General features: G+C 53.1%; 1 protein-coding gene across 1 annotated transcript; it reads left to right on the top strand.

Annotated features, from left to right (window-relative positions):
- The first annotated feature begins 11,543 nt into the window (after nucleotides 1–11,543).
- On the top strand, nucleotides 11,544–17,212 carry TNNI2 (troponin I type 2 (skeletal, fast)). Its single transcript, XM_010287774.1, has 8 exons — nucleotides 11,544–11,579; nucleotides 13,352–13,381; nucleotides 13,564–13,570; nucleotides 15,511–15,552; nucleotides 15,813–15,941; nucleotides 16,352–16,441; nucleotides 16,583–16,759; nucleotides 17,076–17,212. Exons 2-8 carry the CDS (start codon nucleotides 13,374–13,376, stop codon nucleotides 17,172–17,174), a joined length of 552 nt encoding a protein of 183 aa, XP_010286076.1. The 5' UTR covers nucleotides 11,544–11,579; nucleotides 13,352–13,373; the 3' UTR covers nucleotides 17,175–17,212.
- The last annotated feature ends 10,189 nt before the right edge of the window (nucleotides 17,213–27,401 follow it).

The following is a 27,401-nucleotide window of genomic DNA, read 5'->3' as shown; positions in this document are numbered from 1 at the left end:
AGACAGGGGACTTGCGGAGGGGTGAGAGGCTTCTGCTCAGCAACATCTATACGTGTTGGTCCCAGCTGTCAGCAAAGAGGGGACTGGGGCCTCTTTTTGGCCAAGAGATGATCTGGCTGCTGGTGCAGCTCATGCCCTCTGTAATACCTGGAGCGGGGCAGCTCAGCACCCCAGGGCAAGGCTAGATGCGGAGCAGAGCGTGCTAGAGGGGATGGTGTGGGCACAAGGAGCCGGCTCATCCCAGCCACTCGCGGGCTGGGGGGACAAATACACACAGCTTCAAGCTCATGCAAAACCACTGAGTCCGTTGATATTTTTAAAGTAGCGGATTAACGTGCTGGCAGTCTGGGGTGGGCAGTTTCTTCGGCTGTGAATAACTCAGCAAGAGCAAAGTTCTTGGGAAGGCTTTATGTGTCCCGTGAAGGCTTTTAAACAAGACCAAGATCTTGAAGCACCTTGCTTCAGATCTCAAGCCTCTTGCTTGAGAGGGGAGAAAGAGGGCAGGCTGGCAAGGAAGGTGTTGGAGATACAAGACTAGCTTGTTAGTGCCTCTGTGATAAGCATGCTCTGTGTCCTGGCTAGAGGCTAAATGAGACAGCAAAATCAGTCACAGGTTGTCCACACGGTTTCACTCAGCGTGTTCCCAATCCATGCTGACTTATGCACCCCAAGATATGATTCAGAGGATGGGACTCACCAGCGACCATGTCCACAGACCATGAAGATGATCCACCACTCATGGGTGGATGCTGCCTCATCTTCATGGTCTGTGGGGATGGTCGCTGGTGAGTCCCATCCCATGCAACATTCCCTCCCACCCCATGTGGTTCTACTGTGCTGGCACGGCAAGGTTTGCACCCCTGGCTCCTGGAGGTGCTGCCAGGGTGGAGGGGCAGAGACTGTTGCTTTCATGCCATGATCAGATCACACTACCCTGAGGAACGCTGGGTTGCAGCCCTCATGTCACTTCTGGGCAGGTTTCGTGTAATCTGGGAGGTTTTTGTGGCCACATGTCTTGCCCTGCTTTGGGAGGCATTGGGGTGGGGGCTGCATAACTAAAGATCCCTTCTAGAAGGATGAAGATATCAGAGAGGTGCCACTGTCCCTACCCATCCTTGAGTATGCTGCAGTTTGGGGTGGCTTGGGAGCAGCTCCTCTGAGCCATCTGTGGGAGGAAGTTTGCTGCATTTGGCTGGAAGAGGGAATCGACCCTGCTCCGAAATACTTCTGCTACAAAGCAGCCATAGCACATGGAATATTTGGGCTCTCATAGTTGTATTTTGGCCCAAAAGACAAAAGGAAAGTATAATAATAATAGCTATTGCCTAGGCTTTGGAGGGGAGACAGCCTGGCACATTGATGAAGAGCCATTAATATTGAAAAGCAGTTAATCTGCAATTACCCAGAGCTCCATGGAGTGACTATCCGAGATTTAAACAAACACGGTGAAGCTGAGGAAGGTTATGAAAACTCCTGACAGAGATTAATGACCTGGGCTTAACTATAAACAACTGCTGTGTCTGCTTCTTGATAAATATTCTCCAGGCTTTGCCGTGGCCTCGTGATGAGGGGAGAAATGACAGGGTGGTTTCAAGATGGCTATAACAGGTGGAGTGTGGCTTCTGCTGGGGAAACAGCATCTGCTAGCAGCTGCTAATGAGATGGAGGAGGAAATCAGTCACCTGAGAAAAGACTTGTAAAAGGATGCTTTAAGGTCTCAACCTTCAGTCTCAGAGTTAAATCAGGTTGGAACAGGCTGTGCACAAGGGAACATCTCTGAACTGGGTTTGGGGTCTGGAATCAATTGCCAGGTTAGTATTTTTGTGATGCTGTGTGGTGATCTAGGGCCATGCAGGACCCAGAAGGGCTTTTGGAGGTCTTGGGAACAGGCATTTCTTATTTTTTTGTGCGTGTGCTTTTTCCAGCCCCCTTTTTTGAAGTCATGGCCTTGAGGTTCACTGCATCATTTATGGGGCCAGGCTTATGCCCATGCATGTTAGTCCCAAAATGGATGCGGTTGAAGAAGGTGCAGGGACATCGCCTCCTTGAGAAACGTTACCCCCAATACCAGCACCACCGCTCCTGTCTCTAGCTTTGGCCCTGCTGAGAGCCAGAATCACTGGCACAATCCTGGGTGAGCAAAGCTGATGAGGGAAGAAGCCTTTGGCGCTTTCCGGGGGGAAGCTGGTGACCCCAGGAGCGAGTGCCTGGCTGGACCAGCTCCAGGCAACCTGGGCTGAGCCTTGGTGCTGTAAAACTCCGCAATCTGATTTGTTTGCTCAAGAGGGAGAGGTGAGCGGGTGGGGATGATCTCCACCCAGCTCCAGTTTTTAATGCACTGCCAAGGCCGCTTTCTTCCTCTATCCTTGCTTTTCCTTCTCAATCTGCCTCATGCTCTTTCAACCAGGTTTTGAGTGCTCTCCTCCTCCAGCAGGATCCTTTTTGAATCTGCTGGCAGCTGTTTGAAGCAGGGCTGGTGGGGCTGGGCTTTGTTTCGTGGCTTATTTCACCCAAAGTGAATGCAGCCCGCTTGGGAGCCAGTTCATGGGAAGGAGGATGGCCCCGTCTTGTGTGCAAATATCTCCTTTTCACCTCCCCATGGCCTTGGCAAGTTGTCCCCCATCCACCAAGGCCAGATGTCCGCGCATCTCCTGCCCAACTGATGCTCCTACTGTACTTGCAGGGCCCAGAGCAGGAGGGTTCCCAGGTGGAAGATGCAGTAAGAGAAGTTAAAGGAGAGGGAAACCAACTCCTCCTCAGCTTGTGCCTGTGCTGGATTCCCCCGTCTGCATCTAGAGGGCAGGGCAGGTACGTGCTCCGAGCTGGGTCTCTGTGTCCTCTGGTCCGTGGCCCCTGTTAGAGCCTCACCAGCCAAGATTTCTTCTTCTGGAGATGGAACACCTGTGTGAGAGGGAGAGGAAGCTGTGATGCTGTGGTGCGAGCCTGTTCCCATTGCTGCAGAGCCGGCTGGCACCCGTGCGGCGATGCTGGGGGTGTCCAGGTAGCTTTTTGCAGGCAGCAGGAGCCAGCCCATGCCTGTTCCTGCACCACAGGGGCAAAGGGGGTTTTGCTGGTGGGTTAAGGGGAGTCAAAGCAGGTGTCCAAAGCCAGTCTGCAGAGTCCTTGGTGCCCAGGCAGCAGAGAGGGAGTTTGTTCCTCTACTTCATGCAAGGGACAGTCCCTCTGCATTTAATTATCAGCTTTGCACATCGGTGGCAAGGCAAAAAGCAGCGCTTGGGCCAGGCAGAGGTCTGTTAAAGGAGACAAGAAGTTCTGAAAACTGAGATGTTTGCTATTAAGGTTTATAATCTCAATTACCTACATCCAGATCCAAGACTTCTGTCCTCCAGAAGTCCCTCTCAAAGCAAATTACTACCTTATTCAGTGATTTTTATGATATTTCTGCCTGCAATTCAGGAAATCAAACAGGAGAGCCACACCGGGAGAAGGCTGAGCTTTATATGTGCTTGTTGCCAGTCATCTGCTGTGAGGCAAAAATGATTTCGGGCTGTCATCGTTCAGCCTGGGTATGCGCTGGCTGTCCTCCAGCCACAGATTTTTTGGCTGTTCTCACAGTTTTTGAGAGCTGGAGAGTATCTAAGCTTTTCTGACAATGAGCAAGCGTGCCCGTTTTATAAATATTCGGTAACTAGCATCATTATGTCTCGCAATTTTATGGTGAAACGTGTACTTTGCCATGCAACAGTTTCTTTTTAAGAGTCCCAGCTCCTGGATTTGCAGAGTCTTACGCAGGTTTGCAGCTTTTTCTTTTAAAGCACATTTTTATCCTTTGTGGCGGCAGAGAGGGAGGAAAAAGAACATGTGAGAACCAGGATGCCTCCAGGATCAAAACCCAGGGACGATGGTTGGCTTTTGTTCGAGGCTCCTGCAAAGGAGCAGGGGTCCCGGCAGCCACCCGGTTTGCCGTGGGACACTGGTGGTGCATCTCCCCGGCACACTGCCCCGCTGCGGGCTCCCCAGGGAGGGCTGCCTGGGGGAGACGGGGGGCAGCCGCCGGCCCCCGGCACCTGCTGGCCCCGGCATTCTGCGCTCGCCTACGGTAAAGCACCACGACGGCGGGGGGAAGCTTTGCTGAGGGTCCTGCGCGGTGTGGGGCAGGAAGGATGGCTGCTGTCGGCCAAGTGGCCCCTGGGAAACTCCAGGTCCTGGGAAGGGGTGCTGGGAGAGCCCCCCCATCAGGCGCCGGTGGGAGAGGGGTGGAGGGAAGAGGTTGCTGGGGTCTCTGGAGGGGCACACGGGAGGGAGGGGTTGGGTCTTTGTGCTGAAGCTGGGAGCAGAGGGGAGAGGAGAGCGGGAGTGGGGCTGTGGGATGGTGCGCTGCTGCCTTTCGGGGTGACGGCTTCCTCCTCTGCCCTGGCCGAGTCTGCTGTGGATGTGACTTTCTGTTTCTCAGAGAGAGGTAAGGAGCCCTGCCCCTTTCCCTATCCCATTTTTCCTACCCTTTTCCCCCTTTTTCCTGCTCCTTTCTCCTGCCTCTACCTCTTTTCTCTGCCCCCTTCCCCCCACCCTGACTGCTGCTGGGGCTCTCACATCTGGGACTCTTCCTGCCCCAGACTAGGCTTGTTTTGCTTCTGGATCTGTCTGGTGGCACAGAGGTGTTTTAGGGTCGCTTTACACCCTGGTGCACCTTTCACTGCCATGGGCGGGAAGGGAGGAGGGTTTCCCTTGTGGCAGAGCTTCCTCCTGCCCCAAACAGCCCAGTCCAAGGAACAGGACGGGTAACGGATGCGTGGAGATGCTCCCTGATAGCTCTTTCCATTTGAACTTTGTGGACAGACCTAAAAAAACTAAACCTCCCATTTCTCCATATTTCAGGTGTCAGCGGGATGGAGCTGGGGGAGAAGCAGCACAAGAACTTCATTGCTTTCACGCTGCCAGGCCAAAAATGTCCCCCAAAGATTGACATTATAGATGAGTGGGTGCCCATCTATGATGACTTGTTGCGTGTCAACAAGATGGGATTTCTCAAGTGGCCTTGCTAGCTTCACGCAGAGGTGATGAAACCCCTGCGGGCACTTATTGCAGTTCAGTTTGAGCAGAAACAAACACAAAGTCAATTATGAATAGGAGTTCAACTGAGATGAAATGAGACCTTGACCTGCAAACATCCTGACCCGTACCTTAAGTTCTGTGAGCAGTGTCTGGGAAGATGATAGGTTTGCAAATGAGTATTTCATCACCCTGCTCATAAACATGGACATTGCAGATCTTCCCCTCTGTGGGAAACGGGCACTTCAAGTCGTGAATCATTCATTGTTCATTTAGGATGAGGAAAATTGCACCCTTGGAAGAGCCAGTTCTCCCCATCACCTGTGAAGAAGGTGGCTGGTTCAGGTGGAGGCTTCTGCCCAGTCGGCATCTGGGTTTGCCCTGGATGGAGACCGTTTTCCTCTTAATTTACATAAAAGTCAGAGAAGTTTTGTCATAGGATCCTGAATTTTGGCATGAAGGGCATCACTGATGACAGCCCAGTTAAAACACTTGGCCTTGGTGTTACAGAAAGCCGGTGGAGAACTTTACTTCGGATGCGACAAAGGATGTGTTCACATCTGCAAAGGCCAGAAACAAACTCCTCTGAAGGTCCCTCCGCTTTGGTTGCACTCATCCCACACCACCCCTGACTTTGGGGTATGTGCTAAACTAAGGTCTGGCTCCATAGGGGGAATTGTAGGTATCTTTTCTCAGATACACCCTGAAGTAAGCAGCATTGGGGATGTTGTTGAAAGATGCTCAGTGGGGTTGGGTGTTGAGTTTTCCTGGTTCAGCCCTCTCCTAGTTGGAGTTCATCCCCTTCCTTCCCAGGCCTGATTGCAAAGCACCTCCAGAAGACCTTCCAGATGCCCATCTCCTTGCAGCTGTATTCTCCCATGGCACTCTCTCAGTGTTGTGCAGGTAGGTGAGGCTGCCAAGGGTCTGCCAGCTTTTTTTATAAAATGTGGTTTCTGGGGTCTTGCAAAAGGCCAGTGAGCTTGAATTGGATAATTTCTGGAGAACCATTCCCTGTGTGGCCACTGGTTAGTAGGGCAGTGTCCGACCTTGGGAAAAGTAGAGTTTTGTGCTTTTTCACTCTTCTTTTTTGGTCACCTTTTTTTTTTTAACTAACATGATGTTCTCGCTGCTGCTTTATTTTGTAACAGAGAGCCTAACAGACCTTTTGAGAGTGGAGATATGTTGCAATTGTACTCATTTAAGCGGATAGAAGTCTTAGCCTGTTCTCCAGGCACGTTCTGGACCATGTCCTGGTCTTTAGCAGGGTTTGAGGATGTGCAGACACATGGAGGGTTGTGATCAGGTGTCAGGTCACTGCAGTAATACTATCCAGGGGCAAGCTCGGTGGGAATGCTGGAGGGATCACCTCCTGGACACATCAGCTGCTGGAGGCCTGGGCATGGACTAGCACTGGGCAGAGGTTTTAGCTGTTGGCATTCCAGAGGGTCTGCCAAAACAACCTGGGGCTGTGGAGAAAGTGCTGGGCTGTGGCAGGGTCTGAGGCACCTTTTGGCCCAAGTGTCCTGGGTGGAAGCAGGAAAAGCTCCTGTGTGGATTGAGATCTGTGACTGGGGCTGAGCTGGGAACTGAGCGATCCTAGCCCTTGGCTATGGACACAGCCTCTCCATCGCTGGAAACTGAAGCCCCCATGTTCCACCATGATCAGAAGGGGCTTCACCCAGAGGGGCTTTCTATTATTTGCCCTCTCCCTGCAGCTGCTCTTTACCCCTCTGTTTTCAGTTTGAAAATCTGTCCTTCCTCCCGGCTCCAGCTTGCAATGAATTGCAAACCCCTCCAGCAGCCCACACCGAAGAGTGTCCCTCTTCAAGGTCAATGTTTATATCAAAAGCACCTGCGTGTGAGTACTTGTGCACGTCTGTATGGAGTTGTTCCGTTCCTACAGGCTCTTGTCCAAACTTGGTGATGAGTAAAAGTGAAGTGCATGAACAGAAGGGTGGGGTTGTGGTGTCTGTAGCTCTGCAACCCGACAGGACACACTGGTCACTCTGCTTAGTGCCGTTATCAGGAGGGGATGGCTGCTCCAGCAACCCAGCACCCCAGGACTGGTGGAGTGGTCTGCAGGTCCAGATGAGCATTGACAGTTTGTGCCTGTCCCTGGGGAACAGGATGGCTGGGTATTTGGGCCAGTGACGTGCAAGGTCTTCAGGGCTTCTAGTGTCTCCAAGTGCTGCCATGGGCAAAGTCAGCTGCCAGCTTGTGTCTCCTTGCTCATGCAGGTGGAGAGCTAAGTTTCTGTGGTTTCACCAATACTTTCGGGTTTTTTTCAGATGGAAGAGGCTGAGAGTGGAGGGGTAGCCCACAGCACAGGGTCCCTGGCACAGGCATCCCTTTCTTGTGCCCACGGATCCAGTCCCATCCCTGCCTCTTGTCCAGCGGACTTCCCTTCCAAGGCCAAGCCCTCTAGCTGCTTCTCCCTCTTCTTGCCACTATCACGGGGCTCCGAGCCCAATTCCAGCCCTCTGCCCCATGCCAGCTCCAAGAAATTCCTCAGGAGGAGCTGGAAGAAAAACCCACATCCTGAGGAGTCCACCAGTATGAAACCAGGGGAGCCTGCATGTTCCCCCTTCGCAGGACCCATCATTGCTTGGATAACTGATTGCATCTACCTAGGGAACCTCAACACCACCTACAGTGGGCGGGTGCTGTGCACAAACAGCATTGACAGCATCATCAACATGAGGAGCCTGCCCAGTGACCACAATCTGAGTGTCATTCCCTGCATCTACCAATGGGTAAGGTCCAGCTGGTCCAGCTGGTCATGCCTCAAGGTCAACATCCAGGCTCTGCTCCATGGGGGTCATAATGAAATGGGGCAACCCTGCTTCTGGGACATCGGTGAGTGCATCGAAGCCTTGCTGGGGAAAGGGAAGTGTGTCCTCATCCACTGCAGGGATGGTTACTCTCTAGGACCTACTTGCGTCATTCAGTACCTGATGGTCAAGCACAGCATGAGGCTGCTGGCAGCCTACGAGTTCCTGAGGGCGCGGTACCGGCTGAATACCCAGGAGTGCCATCAGGACCTGCTGGTGGGTTTGGAGATGTCCCTGCAGCCTGGGGGTGTCAATATCATGCCCTGACAAGGAAGATGGCGTGGAGTTAAATGGCCAGGGAGGCTGTGGTGTTTGGCAGTGGCCCTGAAGAGGAAAAGCCAAAAGACTTAACTCCATCTCATGGGTGACTGTAGCTGCGGGGTATGTAGGACAACACTGGCACAAGATGCAAAGGAGATGGCCTTCTGTTGTAGTAGTTTCTAGAGGCTGGTGTCAGCAGAAGTAGAGCGTGAGGAGCTCTTTTAGGGATACACTGGAGGGAGAGGGAGTGTCCTGGGCAGTATGGGAGCCATGTGCTTTGCTTTGATCTGATGTGATTTTGGGAAAGAAAAGGGCAGGAAAGACACTGATTCACTCAGCTGTCCTGCCTGAGCTTTTACCATGAGCACAGTTGCTGCTGAGCAGAAGGCTTATTTTTTTTGGAGATAAAACATAGTGTCATCTGGTGTCATGTCACTCCATAATGCCTGTCCACTTGATGCTTGTAAAATGTTGAAGAGGAGGCAAGGTGTAAGGGTGTGGGAGATGGCCATGAGGCACAGCTTGCATGGATCTATTAGCCTAGCCCTTCCAACACGTGGTGGTTCCCTGGAGGACCCTGGCCAGAAATGCCACACCTGAGCATCTTTATAGCATATGGCAGAACCTCCTGTATATGCCAGCCTTCCCTCTGTCTGTCCTTTCAGGATGGTAAAAGAGCTCAGGGAATGGCTGACCATACCCGTGGCGCATTCCTCTAGCACGACTGGAGGGGAATGAGGGAAGGGAACAAGGTCATCTGCTGCACCGGAAGGGTGCCCAAATATGAACAGTGCATTCATTTCCAACCCCTGTGCAATACCCTCTTTCATACTTTGTATTCACAGAGCTGAGCACCTCTCTGAAGGACTTGCCTGGAGCTTTCTTGTGTCTTCCTTGAGTTTTTCTGCAAGGAACTGGTTCATTCATCACTCAAACACTTACACTACTTCATTTGGAAACCTCTGTCTTTCTTAATGTTAACCACAGCTCCTAACTTTGGGATGGTTTTGTTCTTCCATTCTTCCTGGTCCTCACTGGTTTTCTTCCTCATGACATTCTAGGTCAGGGGCCTATCTCTTTTTCTAGGAGAGCTGCCCTACAGCTTAATGTCTGTGCAAGGCAGCTCCAGGGAAAGCCTTATGCAGACTCGGAGGCTCAACCTTCTGCTCACCCTATTACCACACCTCACCACCCACTCATTCTGTATCCTACAAACACATCTGTTTTAGCCAAAACTTTGCTCATGGGACTTCTTCCTTTGAACTTCTTTATTCAACTATTTCAGGCCAACACTTCCCTATCACAAGGTAATAAGCAAGCCCTTGAACTCAGAGCAAATCTCTTCTGCTGTGCTGCATGCCTGGACTCTAATTCAGAAAGCCTTCAGTTCACTGGGCTGAAGGAAACTTCTTGGAAGTGGGGAATTTTTGAATGGATAACTCCCCCAGTTTTCGTCCCTCTGCCAAGAGCTGAACTGCTCTCTGGAGGAACAGTGGGCCAGCAGTGGCTGGAATGTGTGTAGCTGCATGGGGAGCTAAAGAAAATGGCTGTAGAGACTTTGTGAAGAATAACAAATGGTCAGTTTAACTCTAGAGTCAAACATGGCTTATGGAGTTGGCACTTGAGAGGAGAAGTGAAATGGCTAGGCTCACCCTAAACAGGGGATTTTGGCTATTGGCTGTTGAGGGTGGCTGCTGTCTGCAAATGTGCTTGCTTTGGTCTCTGTTTTTTTGTTTTCTGAGGAACTGGCTTTAGCTGGGACAAGCAGGCATTCCTCCTGCCAAACTATCTATTTTTTGCTGAAGTCCAGATGGGAGGTGGGTGCCCAGTGATGCCTCTACAAATGAGTCTTCCTCAGCGGCCGTAGCAAGGGATGCTCCTGAGGGGCAGAAACTGCTGGAGTTTAACCTCTCTGTTTTCTAGGTCTGCCTGGAGCTGTCTCCATTAGAGCTCACCACCCGGGGGACATGGATGTGCAGGAGGTGGGTGGAGAGCAGGGTTAGATCAGGCTGATCCTTGTTACAGCCCTTCCCAAGCCCAGCTCTTTCACTAGGTGCTGACCCACAGCTGCTGCGTAGGAGCCCAGATGAGGGCAAAAACCAGCCAAAACCTCTGCTGAACTGCACCTTTGCCGTGTGTTTCATGGCGGGTTTGCAAGGGGGTAGCTCAGACCTACGTTCCAGTGCACATTGACACTGAAATATTCACTACCTAAACCATGTACCTCTTGATGTTTCATAGGGATAAATCCTGAGTGGACCCAGCCTCTCCCACACTAGGGGTTTCTCCCTCCTCCACCTGCTATGGGGGCAAACCCCTGCAAGACACCAGTCCTGTCTCAAGACCTGCTTTTCCTTCACTGGCATCCACAGCATTACTTGCGCGATGCTAAAGGTGGTGAAACAGGAAGCCTGCAGAAGCAGACTTGCCGTTATCTATATAACGTCCGAGAAGCACCTGGAAAATATTGTCAGGGCCATGTCTGAATCAGCCTAAAAAACCCTGGCTGAGAGGGGAGGGAGCGCCCGGGCTGTGGGAGGAGGGCAGGAGCTGTTTGGGCTCCTGTCTCCATGGGATCCCCTACACACGCACATTGCATGTGCTGTGGCTGGGGCCGGTGAGTATTTCCAGCTCCATTCCCCCCTGCCTCTCCTTCGGACCCACGGATACGGGTCTGGGGCATCCCACATGGGGGATTACCTCTCTGGCTGGTGTGTGGGGCTGCCCCCCCACGCTCCGCTGCCTCCCCCAGCCCCCATGCTGCAGTGAGCCTCGGGGCTGCCTGCAGCAGCTCCACAGGTTTGTTTTATGAAAAACCTTAGTTGTGTTGAAATATTTCACACAGGGAGGAGCTGCACATGTTTCCCGTGTGGTAAGTGAGGTTAGAAGAGCATACTAGTGATGGCTGGCTGGCTGAGGGATTGCTCTTGCACATGCTATTGGCAGTGGATTGTGGGGTGCAGGATATTTCACCTCTTCATTCTTGAAGCTGCTCCGAAGCCCTTGGAGGCGAACAGAGCTGTGCCCTTACGCATGGATAAGCCACTCCGTGTCTCCAAGGGGAAATTTTATTAGAGGCCTTGCAGATGGATGGCTGTATGCAGGGAGCCTGGGCTCCCCACAACCCATATTGGCTGGTTGGTGGGAGGAAGAGGGGGAGGAAGGCTCCCTCCTCAGCAGTCCTGAGGAAAAGCACCTTCCCAGCTCCTCCGGGGTGGCTCCGCTTGCCCGCCCCACGGGTAGATGTCCTCCCCTTCCCCACCCCTCCGTCCCCGGCTGCCCCAGCCAAGGGAGGTGCACAAGGGACTCTTGCACATCATTGGTCTGAGAAGGTCTCCATGCCCTTAAAGAGAAGGTGGATTTTCTGCTGAGCCACCCGAGAAGCCCTTTTATACCTCCTTACTCAGCCAGCTGCCGGCGGCTCGCCAGTCCGTTCTGTCCGGCCAGCGGGACTCTGATTTTCTCCTCCAGACTTGGGTGAGCTGTTTTGCATGTCTCTTAATGACCCAGCTTGCTCTTAGGGGGTGACAGGGGAGCAGACTCACCCACCTGAGTTTTAGGGAGATAAATACCAGGTGGGGATGACCTGCGGGGAGAAACGGGGGTGCTAGCAAAACCTTCTCCATCCTTCGCCTGTTGGAGGGGGTCTGTGCATTGGGAAATCTCCCTCTCTCTTTTCCAGTGGCCTCCTTTCTCTTTGGTTTCATGCCTTCCCCTCCCTTGGTTGGTTCTGCTCTCTGGCTTCAGTGGCGAGGGCAAGCGGAGCTGCAGGCTCCCTAATGCTGACCTCCCCGGGGCCATAGGACGTGGGACCCTTGCCTGCGGTAACTCAGCAATGCTCCTTACTTACACCCCTTCCTCCAGCTCCCAACCTGGTCCTTGCAGTGCCTTCCTCCCCAAAAACACCCTCGGACAGGGACCGACATCCGAATTTACTGTGTCCCCCCGCCAGAACAGGTGATTGAAAGCCCACGTTGCAGGCAGCGAGCTGCAGCCTGGTGTTGTCCCCTCGCTTCCTCGGCGCTCACAGCATCGCTGTCGCCGAAATGGGTGCGTGCGCACGCGGGGCAGGGACGTGAGTAAAAATAGCTGGCGTTCCTCAGCCGCCCCGTCCTTCAGCTGTAGCCCAGCCACCTGCGGTGGCTTTTGCTTTGCATCGCCCCGACCTCCCTGAGTCACGGGGGCTGGCACCGGGGAAAGGCTGCCGTCCGAGGAGACAGCTGCAGCTCCTTCTGCAGCTCCCTGACCATTTTTAGAAGCACTTTTCCCCCCTCCTCCCTCAAGTAATGTGATGGGCCTGCACATTTTCCAGGATAAAGTTTCCTTGGCCCTGCAAGCTGTGCCTCCTCCCTCGGGCATGAGCCCCCGTTAACACTTCACCTCCCGACAGAGCCTCCCAGGTCTGCAGATGGCTGTGTTTCGGAGGCTTGCCTGCTCTGCAAAGGACTAGCTTAATTTGGGCTCAGCCGACACTCCTGCATCCTTCCATTAGAAGATACAAGTAGGAGATATTGCCCTGCTAGAAAAGCAAAATTCTATTTATGGGGAAACAATTTACAGCAAAACAAAGGAGCTCTTCCATCTCTTCCCTAATATGCTGCGTGGTACCTGTAAAATTTCCACTTAAAGAAAATGCAAGGAATTGTCTGGGGAAACTCTTTATGCCTTTACCAATTCAGCAACAACTTTCAGCCCCGTTCTATGTCACCTGTGCTGAGGTTGTTGCAACAGGCTTCCCTGCCCCATGCGATAGATGCAAATACTGGCGGCAGCACCCTCTGAAGTCCTTCCTTGTCACCTGGGGTCACTGCCAAGGCTCTGCAGGCTTTGGGGTATTTCTTGTTCATGAAGTGGGGCAAGACTGCATGGCAAAGTGAAGCGGTAAACTGAAAACAGCTTTTTCCTCTTCTTCCTTCATTTGCAAAAAATGGTTTCCTGGGGGTCAAACAGGAGACATACCTGCAGGAATGACTGTCACAAATCTCTCCTTTTTTGGCCCAGCACTATTCGGTCTGGTCCAGAAGTCCCCCAGTGCTGGGGTTTGTGTGGTTGTGAGTAGGTACGTGTTTGGCTCTTGTCCATAAACTGCAGCCTAGTTCCCTATATGATGAAAATTTGGAGAAGTTGGGAAATAAGAGAAAACCCGTTCCTCTTTTTCTTTCTAGAGGAATCTCACTTTGTTTTTAAACCCAAGAAAGTCACCACCAGCATGAATAATCATGAACCTTCTTTCTTGGTTTTCATTGCAGGCTCACAACCATCTAAAGCAAGATGTCTGAGTAAGTTCCCATTTTTCTGTCTCTAATATGTTGTTGGCATTTGAAAACTTCTGTTCAACTGCCAACTTTTTACACTTGTTAAGATTCCTCTGCTTGTTTCCAATTAGGATGCTAACTGCGTTTTTCTCCCCTTTCCCTTTTCTCTTCCTTCCTTTCTTTGTCCATCTGCTCTTCTTGAACAGTGAGGAGGTAAGTGTCTCTTGCTGGGTTTTTTCCTTTAGCAGTGCTCATGACATCAATTCTGGTTTCACCGTTCCTCCTTAGGAAAAGCAGCTGCTGGGTGTAGTGGGGGGGAAGAATGGTTCATGGCAAGGCTTTCTTGCTGACTCCGCCTGGTAAAGATGGAAAGGAGAAGAAAAATCCCTTTTGAAGGTCTTTTCTGCCTCCTGGCTTGGAGTTAGATGCTTTTTTCCCTCCTTTCCTGCTTCCCCAGCTGGCCACGAGATGGTGCTGGGAAAGCGGTGGTCCAGAGCCACCTCTCCTCCACCACCCAGCCCTTGGCCTAGCATCCTCTGTCCTTCCCCACAGCTATCCCTCGTTTTATGCCGACCGAGCACTGCCAAACCGCTTCTCAAAGGCGATCCAGAGAGACCTGGGTCCCGGGGAGTCTGAGCGGCGTGGGGGTTGCATCCTTAGCAAGTTCTTCCCGGCTTCTGGCAGAGCCGGAGCAGGGCTGGGCTCGAAGCCTGGGGGTGGCTGGGGGAACGCAGGGGAAGGTGTGGGAGGGTTGTGCGTGGCTTTGTCACTCCGTATCTCCTCTTAGCAAGTTGCTCCATCCTTCATCTCTGCTTGGCACCTCCCCATATATCTGAAACACCACAAGCTCGAGCTTGTCCTCACTGAGAGAAAAGAGGATTTCAGGGACATGCAAACTCCACAATACAGTGCTGATGTCCAACAGGTGCTTTTATTCCCCATCAAACCCCGTGCTCCCCAGAAAAGGCTGGGACGGCCCTCTTTGCCGAGGCACCGGTTTTCAGATGGAGAACGAGCTCTGGACTAACACTGCTCGGGGGAGCTGCTCTGTCGTGGCCCATGCCTGGATTCATACGAGCAAAATCCTGCCGGCTGATGGTGCAGCTGCATCTCTGAGCTGAATGCCTTTCCTCTGCAGAGCCCTCCAGCCCTGTCAGGAGGGCCTTAGCACCTTTTGCATATGCAAAACATGTCAGATTTTGTTACATTTCGCCCCGCAGATCCTTATCCACTTCCTCCTCTATGCAGCACAGACTCACGCCCAAGTGCTGCTTTCTGCTCCGCCACCATGGCATATCAGATGTCAGGGTGCATTTCCCCTGCCCCAGCCACACTTAGCCTTGCTCGGTCTTCTGGGCGAAACGCTGAGGAAACAGCTGCAATGCAGCAGCACATCAAAGTTGTGGCTGCTTTTATCAATAGGAGACCTGTCGCTGCTGTTCCAGCACATCATAGATACAGAAGGACCGGCTTGGTCTTCCAGGGTCCCCAAATTATTTTTCACCTGGCCTCCCAGGGAAGAGGAGCTGGCTTGTGTCTTGTAGCCGCAGCCTGGTGATCCTCCATCTCTCCTGGCCAGAGCAGCCTACAGACCCTGTAGTCATGTCTGTCCTCCAGCTGTGATGAACCCCCTTCAGTGTCACCTGCGCTGGGTCTTTTCAGCTCCAAGAAATTACACAGACTTCATGTTTTCACCTGCCTGGCCATCCTTCTCGCTGGGTATGCCCTGGACCTCTCAGAAAGATATCCCACAGCTCCCAAGGGGCATCGGGGCCGTTAGCTTGAGTGCAAAGCAAAACACATGTCTGAGTGAAGAGGAAATTAGAGAAAAGGCTAAAAGTCCCAAGAAGCCAAGTTTGAAGTTATATTTGATATGTGTATCTTCAAGTTCATCACCCTCATTATCTTCTCCTGAGGCACTTCGTAGGTTTTAGCTACCTGAGGTTGGCAAAGCTGGCTTCAGCAGGGAGCCTCTTCATTGAGTGCCACTGGTTTGGGGACCAACTATGTGTCGAGCTATCCATCCCAGCTGGAGCCAACTCCCTGTCAGGGCTGCAGGTCCTTGGCAAACTGGAGGGTTGCATGGGAAAGGGGAATGGTAAGGGGAATGGGTGCCTGATAACCTTCTTTTCTCTTGTTCCTCCCACTTGCAGAAAAAAAGGAGGGCAGCCACTGCCCGTCGGCAGCACCTGAAGGTACGCGGCACTGCTGGGGCTGGGCGAGGTGTGTCCTGAACATCCATCCCATCCTGAGCCAGCCACATCTTGGCACTCTCCCTCCTGGAAGAGGCCATGATGCACAGGGTCCCCACTAGTATCCCTTGCTTGGAGATGCTGGTATTGATGGGGAGTTCCCCAAGCTGTCTCTCCATCAGGGCTCCCCCTCCCTCACCGACCCCCTCTGCCCTTCTCACTTGCCTCCACTCCATGCTGACCATCCTCCTGCTGCCTTCCAGAGTGCTATGCTCCAGCTCGCTGCCACCGAAATAGAAAGAGAAGCAGCTGCTAAAGAAGTGGAAAAGCAAAACTACCTGGCAGAGCATTGCCCTCCTCTGTCGCTCCCAGGATCCATGCAGGAACTTCAGGTAAAGATTTCTTTAATCCTTTCACTGTGCCGGAGCAGAAAAGATTTGGTTTCATCAGTCAGCCTGGTGGATCTAGACTGGCCTTCTCATCTTGATCCCCTTTTCACCTGTGGGTGCCCTGGAGCTGGATGGATGTGGAACTGGCTTGAGAGGCAGCTGGGGTGTCTCTGCAAAAAACAAAGGGGTCTGGCTGGCGGGAAAGCTGTGTTTCTAACGATGTGTTGAGGCAGCATTTGCATGAAGCCGGTAGCACAGAGACCAGGAGCTGGCCTGCAAGCCACACTTTGCCATGTGGTCTTGACCCCATCTGGTCTTCTGGAGTGAGGTCTTTCAAAGCCAGAGCGATCAGGAGAGAGGAATCATGTGTGTGTGTCCTAGCAGTCAACATCCCTCTCTGCTTTTCCTCCCAGGAGCTGTGCAAAAAACTTCATGCCAAGATAGAGTCAGTGGATGAGGAGAGGTATGACACAGAGGTGAAGCTACAGAAGACTACCAAGGAGGTGAGTTTCCCCCTGAGCCACGGTCCAGGGAAGTCTCCACCCATCCTTCACGTCTCCCCATGTCGCCTGTGTCTGTCCCACTAAACCCACGCTCCATTCTCTCTCTGCCCCTCTCATCTTGCCCCCCCCTCCGCCCCGCAGCTGGAAGACTTGAGCCAGAAGCTCTTTGACCTGCGGGGCAAGTTCAAGAGGCCGCCCCTGCGCAGGGTGCGCATGTCCGCCGATGCAATGCTGCGGGCCCTGCTGGGCTCCAAGCACAAGGTCTGCATGGACCTCCGAGCCAACCTGAAGCAAGTCAAGAAGGAAGACACTGAGAAGGTACCCCTTCCCTCTCCCCCATGCCCACACAGCAGTTGGCCCCTATTTTTCAGGGCTTATGCCTCCCTGTGTGATAGACAGGGTTGAGGGCAAACCTTTTTCCATAATGTTGTTCTTCCTGCTCAGTATTTCCTCCTCTGGCACCCATGATATTGAAAAATGAGGGTGCAGCCCAAAAACATGTACAGTGTGGGTGGAATTGGGTTCCTGTAGCTGACTCGGGGTTTTCTATGGGTGGATGGGTGAAGGGCCCTGCCTGGGTGGGTTCTTACCCTGGGGAGCACCACTCACATCCACATGCCCATCCCTCACCCAGGAGAAGGATCTCCGCGATGTCGGCGACTGGAGGAAGAACATCGAGGAGAAGTCTGGCATGGAGGGCAGGAAGAAGATGTTCGAGGCTGGCGAGTCCTAAGTGCCCGTTTCTCCGCGCCCATCCTCCATCCCCTCCTGTCCCCGCTGTCCCCCTGGGCTCAGCGGCACCGACTGGGTGCTGGTTCTCTCTGGTTTTGCAAAGAGCTGCGACCTGGCAGCAGCGGTGTAAATAAAGCTTTGGCGGGAGAGGCGCGTGTCGCCTGCTGGGGGGCTGCATCCTGACCCATGCCATGGTACCAGCAGGGTCTGCCCTCGTCGTGGAGGTCCCAGTGGGGACAGGGAGGCTTTGGCAGGGGCCGTGCTGGTGGGATGGGGGACCTCTCTGCTGTTGGTCCACCGCTGAAGCTAAGGATGCTTATCCCCCTCGTTGCAGGGATGAAAGGGCGAGGCCATGCCACCATGCTCTGTTGGCATCCTCCTGCCAGCCTGCGTCACTGACTCCCGGACTTGCCCTTCACCGGTGGCAAAGAGACAAAGAGATAAGAGCCCAAGCCCCAGGAGGTGTTGCAGAACCTCCTGCCACGGTGGGAATAACGGAAAGCTGTGGGGAAGGAGAAGAGCTGGGAAGGGAGGTGAGGGGTGAAGGCTGCAGGGCAGAAGCAGACCCTGCGGCTCCAGTGGGCTCTGGGAAGTGTTAAGTCAGGACAACCTCGGTAGCTCCTGCGGCAGCACCCGGCACTGTAGGGTGCTGTGGTTTAGAGATACTGGCTGTCCCCAAAGTGGCATGGGCAGCTGGGGTGCTGGTGGGTCACCCCTCTCCGTGCCATGGTGGAGATGTCTCTGCCCCCCACTTTCCTTTTGGGTTAGCCCAGCACTTCCTGATTTCGAGCTGCTGGCAGAGGCAAAACCTTAAAATAGTCCCAACAGTTTTAAAAAAACAAAGAAAACCCCCCAAATTTGCCTGCCCTCTGCCCCTCTCCCATCCCCCCAAACCCTCAGCCCATGAAGTTTCCGGCACAGCTCACTTCTGCCGAGCGCAGGAAAAGCGGAAACGGCGGCAGCACCCTCACGCCGGAGCTGTGCGCGGGGCCGCTGTGCCGGCCAGGGGAAAAGATGTCAGACTCGGAGGGGTGCCAGGAGGGTGCGGAAGGTGCCAGCCGAGCGGGAGATGAATCCCCTGGGGAGAGCGAGAGGTGAGGCCTGGGGACCTGGTACCCCAACAGCACGGCTGCCTTCCAGTCCCGGGAAACTGGGAGGCTGGGATACCTGGGGGGGGTGATGGTGAGAAGGGAGGATGCACAGCCAAAACGATGATGACCTATGAGGCTGAAATGGGTCAGATGCTCTGGCAGGCTTTTGACAAGCTCCTCCAACTAGGGAGAGACTTAGACTTCCCAAAGGTCTCATCTCCTTTGAACTTCAAAGCCCATGGGAGGGGGGTTGATCGAGTGGAGAACCGCAGCTCCAACAGCGGGCGAGCTCAGCGAGGGGTCTGGTGACCTGGACCTGCTCCATAGCTAAAATCAGCCCCATCTTTAAGACCAGTGGGTGGAGATCAGCTGCCTCCTCGCAGCAATCGCTGGGCACATCTGATTTCTTGCTGTGTCCCCTGTGCCTCTGACTGAATTAACCTGGCCGTGTTTCAGGATGGTTGCTGTCTTTTGTAAGGTCATACATCTCCCTGTGCCTCCACTCTGCTCTGTTGCTTTATCAGCAGAGATTGTAAAATGTGGGGTCTGTTCGCTCCAGTGTGGACAGCTTTCCACGGGGATTAAAAGGCGACAGACCAGCAGCAGAGCCCACATCTGCCTGTGGTGGAGGCAGATAGAGATAAGCTCGGACGAGGTATATCACCCAGCAGTACTCGGATTTGGACTGGATTCAGCCTGAGCATCCAGGGAGCTTGGGGCGTTGCCTGATTTTTCGCCTCCCGCTTCAAAGCTTGCATTAGCATTTCTCCCCACGGCTTCTGAAAGCCAGCGCAGTTAATGTTGACTGATAGGAAAAAAACCCCAACCCCTTGAGTGACAATGAGAGGAGAAAGGTGTGTCATCTCCACTCACTAATGGTTGCAGCAAGTGTTTTGGCTGACATCTGACAGCAATTAGCCTTGGCTGAAGACTTGACTGGAAGCTTCTTTTGAAGCTGGAGGGCTCCGTGCGCGGCGCTCCGCTGAAACAGAGGGGAAGCCTTGGCTGCTGGGGGAGCGCAGGGGTTTCTCGGCGTGGTCTATGGGAGTCCCGGCATCGCTCCGTCCCGGCTGTGCCCCCGCCGCAGGCTCAGCTCCCCTTGCAGGAGCAAGGAGCAGATGTGGGGAGGGGATCCCAAGGCAATCAAGCCTTCCGGCTCCCCTCTTGCTGCGGCGGGCGCAGGGACGCTGGCACGGCCAGGGCCAGCCAAGGGGGGCTGCTGGCAAAGCAGGGCCAGCTTGTTCCCTTCTTTTTCCACTGGAGTTTCAGCTGAGTAACAGGCTGTCTGGAGGGGTCTGTTCTGTCGCACTCCAGCTCTTACAGCCTTTAGAAACACGTTTAAAAAGCGTGTGTGTGATACTGATGGCAGGGTGGCACGTCCCTTCCTCCCTAGCTGCATTTTGGAATTTTAATGAAATATGAAACTCGAGGGCAAAAGTACCAAGCAAAATTAACTTCCTTTTTGTTTTCAAAATATGGAGAGTTACTTTCCCTCCCAACTTGTGTAATACTTTCATGTGCAGCTCTAAACTTCTCCTGCTTTTACTTGCGCTATTTAAACACTTGCTAGGCTCTGGTGATTTCCACTCCCAAAATGGAGGAAGGAAGTGTCTGCTTGCTGCTTGGGGCTACTTCTTCTCACTGTGTGGCTACCTCAACTCTCTGATCTCCTCTCCCTGAGGACAAAGCTGTTCTCAAGCTGACCTGTGTATGGGTGGCATCAGGACAGTGCTCCTAAGACAGCTTAAGGCATGCTGGAGGTGTGAGCAGCGAGACCTGTGATGGAGCTGCCAGGAAAGCAGATCCCAAGGCTCCCTGGTGTAAATGCACAGCGAGGAGATGTGGGGAGAAAAAAGGTGCTGGGTTTGCTTAAACAATGAACCTTATTGATTTAACTGTGCCCAGTGTACACAGATGAGGAGCGTGCATTAGAAAATGTCCTAGAAATCCTAATTTGGAGATAGCTTACGCTGTTGCCCCACAAAAATGGGGACATACTGGCAAAGTCTTGCTGACACCAGTGTAACACCACCTAAACCAAACTGGTGTTACGCTCTCTTCCATGAGCTGGAATAGCTATATGGGAAACCACTGCAGTGTAAGTCTGATGTGAAGCCTTCCCAAAAGAAGTGAGAAGCTGGGGTGGGCTCTGGGGAGGTGGCTGCTTGGGTTGTCCTGTCCTAATGGTACAACACAGTGCAGGGTGGAGGAACCAACCCTCCTGTCTTGATGGTGGGAGGCTGGGAGCTCAAGGTGTGGGGTAAGCCTGCCTTACATCAGGGCTAGGTAACCCAATATGTACAGGGTCTGTTATTCGGAGCACGCTCCGTAGAGCTCTGGGGGCTTCAGGCAGCCCCTGACCTCAGTTGCTACATCCATGGCTGTGCACATCCCTATGGCTTGGGCTGTGCTCTGCAGGATATTTACCCCTGAGCAGGAGCACGGGCCACAAGGCAGGTTCCTCTCGCCTATAGGGTCTGAGATGAGAGATTGGCTTCTCCCAGATTTCCCCATCTCCTTCCTTCTGGGGCTTCCCACCACGTGAGCTTCAGGGAGCCCTTGGCAGCCCATGTATGGTCACCGCCTGGGGAGAGGCTCTGTTGCTCTAGCAAGCCCCAGGCTTTTCTTTGCCATGTCTATCCCCAGCTGTCTTGAATTCTCCAGATCCTTAGAGGAGTCTCAAGGGTCCTTGCTAGGATGACTGCTGTTGCTAAGTATACCCATAGTTGAAAGGAGGTTGTCTGGGAAAACTGATATGTGGAGAGTCTTTGGACCCCTTGGTGCACCGGATTCCTTGGGGGAGGGATGGAGGGATGGCTGATCCCTGCTCAGGAGTAACTGGTCACAGTTTGATCCAACTGAGCTCATTAAACTGGAAAAATAGTAGGGAAATGGACAGGGTAGGGCCAGACGGATAATTTAATGAAGCTGGGCAATACTTCAGCATTTCCAAATTGGATGTGGGTGCCTTGGCAGTAGCATTAGGGATAAGGAACTGTCTCTAATTATAGGGAGGTATCAGGTGCCTTCATGCCTTCACTGCCCCTTTCTCCTTGCAAAAAAAAAAAACCAAAAAACCTGGCCTGCCTTGCCTCTGATCTTATTTTCCAATGTAAAGCTATGGGTTTGGAGGGGTGTGTGTGGTAAAGTAGGGGATTGCCCAGTAGCTTTTGTTTGAATTTTACTTTTTTTAAACCACAGAAGACCCTCTGCTGGCTGGAGGGCTGGCTGTTTTAAAACTCTTGGGGGGAAGCCTGGCTCCGAAGCCTGTGGGGATCCCTTTGCCCTCGGATTTTGGAGAGATCTGGCTGTGGGCAAAGCTGGGCTGGCTGTCCCGGGGACCATCCTGGGGCTGCTGAGAGGAGGTTTTGCCAGACCAGCATTGCTGGAGTGGGGTGAAAAAGCACCTTCTGCTGGTTGAGGTGATACTCGGGCTCCTGCTCCTCTGGAGGAAAGGGGGGCAGGGGCACCGTCTCGCCTGCACCCCTGGGGCACCCAACCCCTCCGGCTGTGGGGGACCCAGGCATCCCCTGGCCGCACCCCACGAGGGGGCGAGCTCTGCTTGGCCTGATTTGTCCGACAGCACCAATAAATCTGCAGCCAGGAGGAAAGCGGAGATGTCCAGGCAGAGTTTTGGGGCATGGCAGGGCCTTACTACTTGCATGGAGCAGGCGGGCATCCCCTCTCCCAAGGGAGAGCTGCTGTCAGGGGATACGATGGCACTTTGGGACAGGGTGGGGTTGTTGGCCTTGGGATGGAGGAGGGGGACAGCTCAGGGTCTGCCTGCAGCCCTGCTGCCGCAGGGGTTAAGCTGCCTGGGCTTTCCCAGGCTTGCTGCCGCTGAAACAGTACGAGTCCTGCTCCGCCGGCATGGCCGAGCTCAGCCTAGAGATGTGCGAGCTGTGTGGAGGGATGGTTTGGGAAGGTGGGAGAAAAGGCGGAGACTTTTCCACCCCCTGGTCTGGGCATCCTCCCCGGACACATGGGTTTTGTACTGTGTGCTGCTTCAGGAAGTTTCAGGCATTTCTCAAAATCTGAAAGCCCTTTTCCTAGCAGTAACTGGAAGGGTAGAAGATATCACAGCCGGCTCTGCAACAACGAAGTGGTTAACCTCGGTGTGCCCTGGGGATCCTGGGCCTCTCTGCTCTGACCCCGCTAACCCAGCCCTGGCTGATGCTCTGCCTGCATCCTCCCTTCGCATCCGTCACCCCCGAGACCCACATACCCAGCTGCGGGGCCCGCGCGGCGGCTGAGCGGGCTCCTTGCTGCCTCGGGGCTTTCCCCAGAGCTGGGCTGACTCCCTGCTGGGCACTCCTCCAGCCTGGCTGCTGCCGCTGTCGGGACACGGACTCGCACCTGGGCAGCCCGCCTGGCCGGGAGGTGCTCCGAGGCCTCCTCGGCTCCGCGTTTTCATTGGGAACAGCATTTTCTTTGGGGGAGTGGAAGCCCTGGCCCAAAGAAAGTCGTTGCCCAGGGTCCAGGGGAGTTTGGTGGCTGCCAGGTTCCTGGGACTGTAATCTGGCTCTGACTGACAGTGCAAACCTGCTGTGGTCCTCAGGGGCTCAGAGGAAACGCTGCAAGGACTCGCTGCTCTCACTTCATCCTCCACATTCAGCCTTCCCAGTAAAATCCGGCTATGTGAACCTGTCTGGGAAGGATGTTGCCTGCTTGCTCGGCGCAGGCGAGGGAGAGCTCTGCTCTGCCCAAGGCAACACCCAGCTCGCGCAGCAGCTTTGGTCTCCTGTAGCTGCAGTTCCTGTTCCTTAATATGAGTCCAACGAGCTCCCCATCAGGTTGAGTCCCTTGGCTCACTGAGGAGGTGCTTTGGCATGCTTTGAAGCCAAATGCATGGGGAACGGGTTCTCATGAGGTGGCTCTGTTCTCCTCAAGCCTTTCATAAGGAGAAACCTTGAGGATGTGCATCAATGAAAGGAAGACACAGGTATGTAGTTACATGATAGGGACTCAAAGGCCTCTTTACCCAGGTTCTGTTCTGGGTCATGGTCATCTAGTATATGGGTCAAAAATATGTCCTAGGAGGTGCTGTGCATGCTGGGAAGGCAGTTGTCCTGCATGGCGTGACTGCAGTATGATAGGTACTAGAACAGCACCTACAGTGCCCAGCCAAGGTCAGGGTGTCACCATGGTGGGTGCTCTGTGGCTTCCCCAATGGCCTACTGCCTCAGAGCAAAGATGATGGTTATCTCTACTGCAAGGCCAGACAGCTGAGGCTGAGATGTTTAGGAAGGGGAAGAGATGCCCTAACTGTAGGACTCGCCCACTGCCCTGGATTTGGTACCCAGAAGAGGTGATTTCCTATTGGACCCATGGGACATCTGCCAGGCCTTGGCAGGTACCTTAGGTTACCCAAGGCATCCCCACTGGCACTTTACACCCATGTTTAGGTGTCTGAACTGCTCCCTGACTTCCTAATATCAGCAAAGAAGCACAGGCCACTGCTGAGATTTGAGCTAAACTCTCCCAAGGCTTGGCCAGGTACCTTGCAGTCCTCAGGCTGTCTGGGTGCTCCACAGAGGCTCAGTCATGAATGGGTTAACCATCCCCGCTTGGAACCCATGTCTGTTTTCCTTGCCAGTGTATCCATCCTAACACACACCAGATGTATGAGGCAGCCGCTGGAGTGTCTTAATCCCAGGTTTCGGCACTCAGAGTTGTCTTTCTCACGGGCAGGTCTGCGGCAGCTTTCTGGGGACTCCACCATGGCTGGTGCAATGCATGAGCAGGGAGGCTGGCAGCCGCCATCCTCTGCAGGAGAATTTGCAACAAGGCTGGACAAAATACCTTCTGTTATTTGCTGCTTTAATCAAGTTACTCCCGGGATGGGCTGCTGGGGCTGGAAGCAGGGCTAGTGTCGACAGCTCCATCTTAAGTCACACGGGGTGAGCAGCCGTGTTTAGAGACGGAGCTACCTGGGTTTACGCTATCTCAAAGGAGCAGCGTGGTTCATACCAGCCTGGTGTGTCTGATAACCATCCAGGGACTACATGGCTAAAGAGAAAAATACATCAGCAAACCCAGCTGGATTTTTTAATGAGTAGAAATGGCAGTCAGTGGGCTTCTATTATTAGCTTGATTGGTGACTTGCACCTGGTGGTCTAAAAACTTGGAGCCACCTGGGAGCAACTGGTCTGAGGTGTGCAAGACTGTTTATTTGGAGCTCAGTTTATTTGGATTTCTCTTGCTATTGCACAGACGTGTAGGCCCGAACGCTTTTGCTGGTGTACATCAGCACCACCCCACACTCCGCCATAAAACCATGCCCGTTTGCATCAGCTGGACGTCTTCGGTTCTTTTGCTTACATGCTCATTTTGAAAATGGATGCTTTGCTAGGGATTACTTCTGCATTACCAAGAAGCCCCTCTCACAGCTCTAGGTATCTGCGGCTTGCTGCAGCTAAATAGACAGCATGTGCAATGCCTTTTATCAAGCCCTTGCCAGACAGTTTGGAAAATATGATCTCTTCTTCTGTGCTTGTGCATGCATGTGCTTTTCTGCTGCAAAAGCAGTTTCCTTTCCAGTGAAAGCTTGCTCCGGAGCCATCAGCATCGACAAACCCTGAACTATTGACAGATGCCAACCAACCACAACTGCCAGCCGTTCGGGAGGGGCAAAGTTCTTCCCCAATAAAAGTGATGGCAATAATTATTTCCTCCTAAAATAAGTGCCTCCTTCTAGTTGTCACTTAGCTTCACGTAACAGGAGCTGACAGCAGTGTGTCTGAGCTGAGCTGTCCCCAAGGACAAACTAATGTGATATACAGGCTGTGCACCCCTGCTCTGGAGGGGCTTCCCCTCCTGTGGGGTGGCACTTTGCTGCTGCTTCTCCACTCCAGTTGCCATCTTCCCGCATACAGCCTTAACTGCCCCTTTTGCAGAAAGCCTCATCTTTTTGTTGGGCTTCACTTCAGAGCACTAATGACTATCCTTACCCTTGATGGAGGCATGGGTTGGTCTTCAGGCTTTTTGGATACATGACAAAACTTTTGCCTGCCCTTTCATAACAGCTGCCATCTTTTGCCCAGCTCAGTGAGGGAGGCATGGGTGGACCCTAACCTGAGATTAGATGCCTTTCCCCAGGACAAGGTACAGTTTGAAGTGAGGGTATAGCCTGGAAGTGGGAACTATCAGATGATGCTTAGGGGTTCCTTCTTATCCATTAGTCTACCCTGACCCCAGCTGGAGTAATCAGCCCAGCAATGTGAGGCAGGGATTAATGGTTGCTAAAACTGCTTGTGTTGCACAATGCGGTACTCCATCAGAGCGCCAAGCCAGCTGCAAATGAGCTAATAAGTTTATATCGGGCAGAAGCTGTATTTCAGTTCTCGAAAGCTGTGCTGTGCTGGTCAGCTGAGCAGCATGGCTTGGGCATAGGGCTGTACTTGCACAACGGTACTATCCTACAAGCTTATAAAAAAAATGTGTCACTTGGCTTTGGGTGATGCTTTGGGTGATACAGTATTCATCACAGAGATGCCACCTGGTGAAAGAAGGTGGTGCCTCTATTGCAGGTTGTGTCCCTCATGCTAAACATGGTGCCCAGTGTCCATCTAATCCACCTAGCCAAAGCAAAGGCCACTCAATTTATTTTCAATGGACATTCAAAGCTCAGATTCATTCAGCAGCTTTCCAAACCTTTGTGAGTGAAGATCAGTGACAAGCCAATGCAATGCTGTAAGAAGGCCTTTTATAGACGTTTCCTACAGTGTCTACCAGTGTGGGCACAACCTCTTGGCAGCAGTTGCTTATGGCTTATTCATCCCACTGGAGTCCTTTGTCCTGCTGCTTGGCCCTGCAGTGGAGAGGCGTCTGAAAGAGATGGAGCCCATCTCCTCGGGCCAATAGTTCTCTTCTTGTCCTGTAATGACCCTCCTGCGTGGGCTGGGAGTGTCTTATCTACAGCCATTGTTTTGTCTTCCTGTCTCTTTCCCAATAGTTTTGTTGATTTAACCTAATACACAGATATGGTGCACGCTGCAGTAACCGTGCTGGCTAGACGTGCTGGACCAACTGCACTCCTCCAGGGCTTGGCTGAGTCACTTGGCCTCAGCCCTGGTCTGCAAAATCTGGATGGTAGCTCACCACAGTGGCTCAGGTGGTATCTGTCCCTGTTTGCACAGCACCTAGCACACCAGGGGCTCGGATCTCCTTTAACCACACTGGTTAAATGCTTATGCCACCTCTCTTTGCTTCCCTCCTCCTCCACTTTTAAACCCATCTTTTAGATGTTCCTTTTTGTTCCTTCTCTCTCAGTCCCCTCATCCTTTGTCCTCGTTTGTATCACCCCTGGAGCAAAAGCACCTTCTCTTACAAGGCTTATAAACTTGGATCTCCCCTCACACTGGGAGATGAAACAAACCCTTGGGACTTCAGGTTTATGGGTGTATCCATGAAGTGCCCCACAAGGAGGGTCCCTCCTCCATTCTGCATGAGGGTGAGGGGTAGCAGTGGAGTGTGCATGTGTGTGGGATCCTCCTTCTTGATCCGGCTTCCCCTCCCTCTCGTTTCCACCTCTTTGGATGTCATAGGAAGAAAGTCATCATTGATCCCAAGCCAAGTACTTCAGACTTAGTATGACACGGTGTTTGTTGACTCTTTGGCCCCAGCCCACAATTGAACATGTTCTTCATGGCGCTCCTCTGAGCACGTGGGCCAGGCAAAAGCTCTGAGCCAAGACAGCTCCCGCCTACAGCACCCCCTCCCTGAATACCCATGGTGTCACGCATCGGCTTGGGAACGTCCGCTCCTGACTCATGGCCAGGGCAGAGGAAGGCTTGCCGGGGACCATCATTGGGACTGGACCCCTTCCCCCGCACCCTGAGCTAATTGCACAGATGAGATGCCCTGCCCCCCCTGACAGCACACTTCTGGAGCTTGTAATGAGCTGGTCTGGTGTGAAGGAGACAATGTGCTGCTTTTGGCTGCTAGACACCCTGCTTCCTTGGGATTATCTCTGGCTGCCTGTTTTGGCCTCTGTGTTTGGCTGCCCAAAAGTGAGTGCTGGCAGAGTAAGCTGGACTGAGCTAACCGGGAATTAGGGATGAAGGTGAGATGGGCAAACCCTATCCATCATCAGGCTGATGTATAAACCACACCATCTACACGGCTGACATACAAAC

This window comes from Phaethon lepturus, unplaced genomic scaffold (genome assembly GCF_000687285.1).
Source record: "Phaethon lepturus isolate BGI_N335 unplaced genomic scaffold, ASM68728v1 scaffold24015, whole genome shotgun sequence".
Taxonomy (NCBI): domain Eukaryota; kingdom Metazoa; phylum Chordata; class Aves; order Phaethontiformes; family Phaethontidae; genus Phaethon; species Phaethon lepturus.
This window is presented reverse-complemented; position numbering and strand designations above follow the sequence as displayed.